Source organism: Gossypium hirsutum, chromosome A10, assembly GCF_007990345.1.
Source record: "Gossypium hirsutum isolate 1008001.06 chromosome A10, Gossypium_hirsutum_v2.1, whole genome shotgun sequence".
Lineage (NCBI taxonomy): Eukaryota > Viridiplantae > Streptophyta > Magnoliopsida > Malvales > Malvaceae > Gossypium > Gossypium hirsutum.
The window spans coordinates 11066789-11076772 of NC_053433.1; the positions used below are offsets into that span (position 1 = coordinate 11066789).

The 9984-nt window shown below is 27.7% G+C and overlaps 1 protein-coding gene and 2 long non-coding RNA genes across 3 annotated transcripts; 2 read left to right on the forward strand and 1 right to left on the reverse strand.

The window, feature by feature from the left end:
* Positions 1-318: 318 nt before the first annotated feature.
* LOC107896094 (probable WRKY transcription factor 75) lies at positions 319-1486 on the forward strand. The gene is made up of 2 exons (XM_016821233.2): positions 319-784; positions 964-1486. Exons 1-2 carry the CDS (start codon positions 435-437, stop codon positions 1139-1141), a joined length of 528 nt encoding a protein of 175 aa, XP_016676722.1. The 5' UTR covers positions 319-434; the 3' UTR covers positions 1142-1486.
* A 2374-nt stretch (positions 1487-3860) lies between these two features.
* Positions 3861-4350, reverse strand: LOC107896093 (uncharacterized). The gene is made up of 2 exons (XR_001683587.2): positions 4220-4350; positions 3861-4137 (listed from the first exon to the last, which is right to left on the reverse strand). It is a non-coding gene; the product is annotated as an uncharacterized lncRNA (long non-coding RNA).
* A 2839-nt stretch (positions 4351-7189) lies between these two features.
* LOC121208187 (uncharacterized) lies at positions 7190-7618 on the forward strand. Its single transcript, XR_005903135.1, has 2 exons — positions 7190-7338; positions 7479-7618. It is a non-coding gene; the product is annotated as an uncharacterized lncRNA (long non-coding RNA).
* The last annotated feature ends 2366 nt before the right edge of the window (positions 7619-9984 follow it).

Sequence of the window (9984 nt, forward strand, 5' to 3'; positions counted from 1 at the left end):
GTTTCTAGGTAGTCGATTTTTTCTTTTTCCATTTAAAATTGTCTTCTCTTTCATTTTTTTTTTAACTTCTAATCAAATAAAAAAGTTTGATAATTCAAAATTTTAATTAAAATTAAAATAATATAGAGAATATATTATTTGTATTTGTATGTTTTTAAAATGTGATGATATGAAAATATTTTATTGGTGGTTAAAAATAAAATATTTTAGAATGATTGTAATTTAAGAAACTGAAATTAGAGAAGAATAAAAGAAAAGCAATCGTAGCGTCCACGAAACCTTTAACCCTATAAATATGCCCTTGGAATATTTTCAGCTTCTTTTACTGAGCTTTCTGAGTTATATGAATTTGTACATATCTATTTAACCTTCCAGTCCGCCGCCTCTTTTTTTTGCATTAAACTTTCTTTGATCTTCTTCTTCTTTAATTATATATGGAGAATTATCAAATGTTTCTTCCTGTCTCTTTACCATCAAACATGGCTTTTAATTCTCAAGTTTTTGACAATTTTCATGGGGACACCTCAAATGGGATGTTGTTGTCGGATATGAAGACAAACAAGTTGATCCAAGCAGCACAAGTTAAAGAGGTGGTTGAAAATGGGGGATTTGTTGGTTCTGAAACAGAGATAAAATCAGGTGGTGATCGTAATAAAAAGAAGGAAAAGAAGACAAGGAAGCCTAGGTATGCTTTTCAAACAAGGAGTCAGGTTGATATACTTGATGATGGATATCGTTGGAGGAAATATGGGCAAAAAGCTGTTAAGAACAACAAATTCCCAAGGTTTGGTTTGCTTTCCTTTTTGTTTCTTAATTTCTTCCATTGCATCTACATGGCATGCGTTTCCCCACTATTCTAATGGATTAGTGATAAATGATCATTTTTTACTCTCTTGGTGTCGCCTTTGTTAAAAATCTCATGCCCACAAAAGCACGATTTTGACCATAGTGTTGCATGCACAGAAGCTACTATCGATGCACACATCAAGGATGCAATGTAAAGAAGCAAGTCCAACGTCTAACCAAAGATGAAACTCTGGTCCTTACCACTTACGAGGGGGTTCACACTCATCCCATCGACAACCCAACTGACGATTTTCATCATATCTTGAGTCAAATGCAAATTTACACACCCTTTTAATATATATGAAACGATGGATTCGTGCCTCGGTAAAGCTAGCCATACCAATCTTCACTTTCATCCTTACATGTGAAATATTAATCTAAAGTACTTTGTAATCTTAGGAATGTTTTTTTTTTTTTTAAATTTGTTAGGAGATATATGAAAATGCAAAGCATTTTTGGAGTTATTTAGAGGTAAGTCAGTGTGTTAAAAAAGAATTAATTATCTTCAATACGTTTACCATTTAGTTTATTGCATCCCAAACTTAAGTAGTATGTTTGATGTAAAAGTTTAAGATATTATTATATTTTGTAAACTAAAATTTAATATTGAATAATATAATTTATCAGATCATTAGAATGATATTATCTTCATAATAATAAACTCACTGGATGCGGAATTAAAATTAATTATTAAAATCGACATCTCGATAAATTAATTCTTTTCCTCACAATTTTTCTTTTGAGACAACCTTTAATTAATAATGAGGTTATAATTTTCTTTTCTTTTCTTTTTTAATGTATTTAACCTTAGCATATTGGAGGAGTATCAATTTGTTACAAGTTCAGGTAACCATGGTTGGTTCTGACAGTAAAAGAATAATGAAAGGGAGAAAGAAAACCAATGAAAAGTTAGCTCTTCTTTACATGAGGGAAATTATTTTTTTGCCTTTAGAGGTCACAAAATTATTAGATGAAAATATAATTATCTTGGTACTAATTACATTTTTTTTCTTTTTATAAATATGTTTGACTAGTAAAATGTAATTACATTGTAATTTTTTATGTTATGTTTAGTGGTATAAATTGAAATTACACAATTATATAATTTTAAATTTTTAAAAATTTATTAAATATTATAACAATCATCAATAGTGCTTAACAAAAGAAAACCTATAAATAAGTAACAAAACCTAAAATCAAATCATTATATTTAATATGTTAGTCCAAGAAAATGTTCAAGATTACTAATAAAATTAACAAGAAAAATAAACATTCTAACAATTTTATCAAATTACTTAGTATTTCATAGTTGTTGAGTTATTCTCTGTCTAGCATTAAACATATACCTCTTGTTACCATTGAATGGTTATTAACCAAGTATAAAAAAATTAAATAAAAAATATAATGTAATTTAGTATAAATTATTTACAATAAATACTATATAATTAGTTAATTATTTAGTAATAAATCATCTTTCATCAATAAAATATTTAATATATTTAAAGGAGATTAGTAAACTAAATATAATAATTTTTCAAAATAAATTATATGTACTGAAATTAAAATAATATTATTATTTTATAAAAATATATTTTTTAAAATATCAACATGTTTGTAAACCCATTGAATGCAATTATTTATAATCCTAAGTAATTATCCTGATTCACATCTATTCCTTTAAAACTTAAAAAGTGTAATTGGAATGTTTCAATTACTTACAATTCATTGGGCTCATTAATTAAAGTAATTATTCAAGCATGCCAGGTATGTTTAATTAAACAATTATATAACACATCCTAAGCAACTAATCTTGGATATAACCCCCACAGCATTGGCCATCAATAGGTCAATGACCCCTATAGGTAATCGTTATAAATGTGTAATTCTCCATTTGAAAGAAAAAAATTGATGCCACTAGAGAGATAATTGGTCTCAACCAACTAGTAACTAATTAACAATAACTATCTTGTTATACAATTATAATAAAATATGAAATAATTTGATCCGGGATCTGACTCGGTATACCTGTAAAAATAATCTCAGGCACTTCGTTTGAGGGGGACTCTCACTCTATTTTTTGAAGGAGAAGCTATCCCTTCCATCTTGACCTCTATTGATATTGTGTATCAACATAACTCTAATAAATTCCAAATAATTCAGTTGAATTATATTTCTATCATTCACCCTACTTCTTTTCTCTTCCCTTCCATTTTTTGTGTTCCTTTTTAATTCTTTTATCTTTTCTTTCTCTTCCAATTTCTTTCGTAGAAAGCTAGGGTATTAAGCTACTAGCTTTCCTTCTTCTATTCAACATATACCTTTTGTCATGGTTTCTTTTTTCTTTCATCTATCTTTCTCTTTTCCTTTCAATTTCTTTTTTTGAAAGCTAGGCTGTTAAGCCATAAGCTTTTCACAGCTAATTTATTAAGCAATTAACTTTTCACCAACATAACTAAGTTCGTTAGAGTTAGAACAAAAACATGGAAGCTAGACTGTTAGAATACTAGCTTTTCACACACAACAATACCAACTAAATCTAGTAAAAACCCCTCGATAACATTAGCATTTTTGCTTTCATTGACCATACCATATATAAGATGATCTAGAAATTGATCCACCTTACATATTCGAACTTGTGACATTAATTAGATGATGAAACATGATCGTGCAATGTAGCACCACATAAAGTATGAAGTAGTGGATCCTAATGAACACATTCTCCTTGAAGATCATCCATTGAGATCTAAAACACATAGTGCGTCTGAATCCTTCTAAAGTAATCTTGGTACCTTGAATTACGATAAGCTCCAAAGAAACAAACTATCGAGCAGATAGAGAGCAATAGAAAATAATTCAAGAGCTACTCTGATCCAAGACAATAGATTCCACAGGAGATTGAATCCATTTACCAAATTGAATTTACTCAAGAGCATCAATAATTAACAGATCAAGCTATTTTACTAATCCACGAGCAACAAAGAAATAACTAACCACATTCACATCACCTCAAACTAAGATTAACAAAGTTAATGTATTGAAACTAGAAGTAGCACAAATGAACAGATTGAAACTCATTCATCAGACTAGATCATCAAAGTGCACCAACTAGACCCAATAACGTTCAAGAATAATAGAAATAGATGAAAATCCTCCAAACAGAGCATAAAAGGCACAGAAAATTATCAACTACAGATGTCACCAGATTTAGCAAATACCTTCAAAGGCACAGAAAATTATCAACTACAGATGTCACCAGATTTAGCAAATACCTTCAAATGAAGATTGACAGACCTGCACCAAGAAGAGATGACAAGTACAACTAGTGACAAGAGAAGAAAAAATCAAAACTAGAAGTTGAATTAACAGTGCACACCTCCTGACTGATCTCATCAGGAGCTAGTGATCATTCAACAAGAGACAACCTTATCCCCCGTTACTAACAGCTTTGACTGGTACCATTTTAGAAATTCAAGTAATGAGATGGAGAAAGAAAACTAGAGAAAAGTTTTTATTATTTCAGCTCTTCTTTTAAACGAATACAAGAAATGTATTTATAGCAAAACATTGGAGAGGTAACTGCTCTCAACAACCCTGTAACAAATAATAACCAACTCTTAACAAATTCCAATGGTAAAATTAATTATTTCTATCACAATTTTTAATCATTTTGCACATGTAACTTTTTTGCTGTTAATCTCTGTTTAAAGAAAGTGACTGATATTATCAATTTCACACGTGAAATTAGGTTCCTAGGTTGTCCAAAACGCATGAAATGCCAAGCACGCATGCATGCACGGCCATTCATCTTTCCACTGTTTTCTCTTCTACTGGGCAATCATCCGTATTAATTTGCTTTTGAAGAAGCTTCCCAAACATAACAGCTCCGTCAAATCAGTAGCTCATCTGTCATTTCTTGCAATTTTTTATTAATATAATATTTTTTCCATTAGTACACTTAATTTAATTTCTAGGTCAATCATTTATTTCCTTAAAGTTATTATTACATATTACATGCGTATAATTTATTTTTTGGTGAATTATAATAATAAGATAAAACTCGAGTAAGAAACGCAATTAGCATAACTTAAACTCAGACTACATCTGAGATAGTAAATATCCTTACCGATCAGATCATCACATGAAATTCTCACATGTGCATAATTTAATATATCAAAAAACCAATTTATACATTTTCTTGATAAAAAAATATAAGTGATTCATTTACTTATTTAAATTAAAAGTGATACCAAATAACTGGATAACAGGATAAGTTAAGAAGGAAAAAGAGGATTAAAAGTAACACAGTGCTTAGCTGTTGATGAGAAGTATTTAAGATCTGAGGAATATATATAGCAGCGCAGGTGTCAACTATTGGTTGTTAACTTGTCAAGATTTAATGATTTTTATTTTTATTTTTAATAATCAACCATGTAATTAATATTTAAATATTCAATTAATATCTAAGCTTTGTACAATTTAACTAAATGAATGAATTAAAAAATTATGTTTAATGCTTAATACTTGAGTTTGACATTTTGATATATGAAGATAATAATGTTAAATTTTTTGTGTTTAATTCAAGTTTGAGAATTTATTTGATGACATTTCACAATGTTAATAATTAACTTTCATCAAATTAACTCTAAAATCGAAATTAAATTATATCCATCGGATTATATTTGATAAATTAAACACAAAATTAAGCAAATTCACAATTAACACTAATGTTATTCTATTAACAAAATCATGAAAAATTCAAACTTAATAATATTAACAATTAACTTTTATCAAATCAACCTAAAATCCGAATTAAATGCTAAAAAGTAAATACTGTTAACTTTGGTAAAATATATAATTTTTTGTTAAATACAAGTAACAAATTGAAAAAAAATAATATAAATACTTTTATAATCTGATTAAAAAAAAAGAATTTGGTGGTTATAAGTCAAAACAATTGAAAGGCCCCTCAGGATTAATAATCTAGCACCCCGGCAACATTGTGACCTTTAAAAATGCAAGGCAAGGCATAACCAAAGTAGATGAAGGCTTTGACCCACTATTGGTCAGGTTTATTAAATCAGTTAGTTCGAAATAAAGAGTTGACAATTAAACGGGGCTAAAATAGTACAAATTTATCCCCAAAATTTTTAGCTTCTTATAATTTTATCCCAACTATTAATATAAATTTCTTACTTCGCTCATCACCCTTACATAAATGATATCCAAATATAAAAACGGGTATCTAGGGGTGTTAGCTGGGGCCTCAATCTTCTCTAAAATAGAAAATTTTCTATTTAGATTTTTTAAAATTTTAAATTAATAAAGGTAAAATTGCATGTTGACCCCCTTAAAAATAATAAAATTTTAATTAATCTTTTAAAAATTATAAAAATATAGACTATTCAAATAGTAAAATTACATTTTTACATCATAAAAATTATAATTTAATTTTGGCCCCACCCAAATAAAAATTTCTAGCTTCGCGGTGCGAATACACCTAATGTAGTATAGGATTTAAGAAACGTTAGAATTAGAACAGCATTAAGCCTTTCCAGAATAGAAGCATGAATGAAAATAATGGGAATATAGAAGAAAGATAAAAGAAGACAGAATTGTTGTGACATTTACAGGCTAATTCAACCAGATTGATGGCATGAAGATCATATGAACAATGAACATGAATATGAATGAAGTTTAAAAAGAAAACAAATATCGAAACCATTTATATATGCTTTACACCAAATATATATATTTGTATGTGTGAGAGAGGGAGATTGATATTGGCACGACTCAATCAGATTAAAGGACTCAGTCCACTGAGAGATTTGATCCGATTGATCCGTGCCAACATCCATCGTACACCACCTTTGAAACTGTACCATCATCCCATGCAGCACTCACCGTTGATGAATATATATATAGATATATATATATATGTAAGAAACCAGAAACTGTGAGATATATAGAATGGTTGGGATGTTGGTTTATATAGGAAAATTAAAATAGTACTGAGCTGTCATTTTGTGTGTGTTAAAGAAATTTCATAATTTGATGCATTTAGTATGCGCAAAGACAAGTTTGATTTCTTCTTTTTACACCTAATTTGTCAATAGATATGGGTACATTAAAGAACGTAGCTAGCTGGAGGACCCTCATTTTGCATTAATTTATTACTTATAATTTGCTTTCTCATCAAACCATGCATCATCATCGCTCACCATCTTTGCCTAATTTACCAACAAAAGCTATTTTTTCACCTTCCCATTTTTAAGCCAGAAATTTAGCTTCTCTTTTACCTATATAATATATATATTCATTATTCAACCACATCCATATCTAAAGTTTCACTAATTATAACATCCCTTTACAGCTTCTACTTTTTCTCCTTCCTTGCCGATATTCATAGTTGATATTTGCGAAAATTAGCCATGAGAGCTGCTTCTTGGAAAGGGTCTGCTCAAGACAAGCTAAACACAGGATAAGAATATATCTGTTCTAACTTCTAACTCTATATTTTCTTCATTTTCCGATAACGTATATATACACATAAATATTAAAATGAATGGATCATGAGTCTGGGTTTTACCATAAACTTCATTCTAATTCTCTTGTTTTTTTTTTTTTTTTTGCAGTGATAATAGGGATTTAGAAAGCAATAGGATATGATTAGAAATATGGGACTATTTGATGCAGGATAGAGTTTTATGCACATTGGTGAATTAGAAGATTACATGTAATTAAAAGTGAAGTTAAAAGAGTTTTAATATTTTTATGATGTGTGACGTTACATATAAAAAAATTATATATTATTTACTACCATAAAAAATTATACTATCATAAAAAATTATTTTAAATTAAAAGTAATTTAATATAATTAAGATTTACTTAGATTCAATTATTAAATAAAGTACGTGTCAAATATATATAAATACTAATTTTTAATTTCTAATGAATAATTAATTAATTAAAAATTAAAGTTTCACATTAAGGTTATGGTATCTCATCTTCATGAAAGAGAAATTAACTTTCTCTAAAATAAGTGTATATTAATTTAAAAGATCAAAACCACAATAATTGAATATTCCAACACATCAGTATTAATGTCTAATTTTTATTCTTAATAATTTAATATTAATTTACAATAATTGAATATTCCAACACATCATTATTAATGTCTAATTTTTATTCTTAATAATCTAATATTAATTTATTAATTTTTATATCAAAATTTTAGGAGAAATCAAATACTAACTTTTAAAATATCTCATTGCATTGCATATTTAATGGGTTTTTTTTTTTTAAAGACTTGTTTCTGATTATGGTGCCATAATGCCCTTCAGAAAATCCTTTGAAATAATTATTCTATAGAAGCTAGAACTCCAAACTAAAGTAGTCTGCAGTGATTCCAGTTTTACCGACCGCTGTGTAAAATGAATACTTTAATCCTCTTTTTCGCATTAATGAAAATTTTGACTTGGCTTCATTCAATTTTAATTGCATTGCCTAATACATGAATATAAGATTAACTTTTTTACCATTTATAGTAATAAAAAAATTAAAAACTTTAATTATTAAAGTTAACTTTAAACTTCAACATTTAACCAAGTAAAGTTTTTAACTTTAAACTTTAAAATGGAAATACTAATAAATAACTTAATACCAAATAAACAAAAGAAAAGAAAGAGAGGAAAATGAAAAGCAAAATCCTTAAAAGCTTGAGCTTTATTTCAACCCGATTTAATGTCATTCATAAATAATAAATATTGATAATTTTGAAAAAATTACCCCAAAATAAAGGATTCAAGCTTTGCCTTTTGTGTTATTACAGATACATAATTTAAATAAAAAATGGTGCATCCACCTATAGTACTATAAACTTCCAAGCTTTCAGGCTTTGCCTTTTGTGTTATTGAACTATTTTTTCATAGCGTTGGGGCTTAAAGTCTAAACTTGTATTACGGGCTGCACAAAAGAGCCGATATTTAAGGTATAATTTGATAATTTATTTCGTTTACTTCAAATCATTTGGTTCAATAGCACCGATCCATTATTTAGAGAATTCAGTTCGTCTATTCAACTTGATGAATATGTAAATATTTTAGTAATTTATATTTTACCAGAGTAAATATTTTTTAATATTAGAAGATCTTGTAAATCTTTTAAGATTTTCAACTCATAAATTGTCTTTAATCTCAATCATTTATGTTTTTTAAACTACATCGTTGGATCATAGAGAGCTCAACTATAAATATAGTTATTCCCCTCATTTGTAATCACTTAGTTATAATTCTTCAAAGTAGTACAAATACTTTGAGAGCATTTACTCAAAACACTTGATGTGCTTAATTTTCTTGTGGTTTTTCTGTTCCTTTTTTGCTTATTCGCTTGAGAGTTTGCATCCATTTTATTTTGATACCTTACAGAATTTACATTGAGAATTCTCTTCTTTTTGAGAAATAGACTAACTTGGGCAGATTTGAAGTAAAGAAATCGCTTAAGGCTACACGATTTACTAGACTAAAGTTCTAATCCCATGACACTTGAACTTGCATTGCCAGGTAAAATTGTGTATGTAGAGCCCATAAAATCAATATGCCTTTAAGTTGGGTAATATTGTTGGTCTAATTAAATATTGGATTGTTTTTTAAACTTAGGCAAACTACACTAGTACTCACTCAGTTATTAATATATTTTTCAATCACTCAACTATGAAAAATTACAAAATGATCACATAACTATTCAATTTTATCTTTTCTAGTCACCAATAAGCTAACAAGAAACTTTTATAATTGGCATAATAATAATAATTTTATCTCTCAACATTTACACATTGTGTAATTTAATATTTCTTTTGCAATTTGAGGGTTAATTTTAATATAATGAGAAAAAAATATTATATTGGACTTTTTTATATTTTCTTTTTTATATATTTTCAATCAAAATTAGCTAATAAATTTATTTTGGGGGGTAAAGTACAAAAATGATCATTAAACTATTGACTTCGTTCTATTTCGATCTTCTCAACTATTAATTTTTTTAATTTAGTCACTAAACTTTTCAAAATTAAATATTTTAATCTCTCCAATCAGTTGTCATTAAAAGAGTGACAAAAAGTTAATTTGAACTTTTTTATTGGTT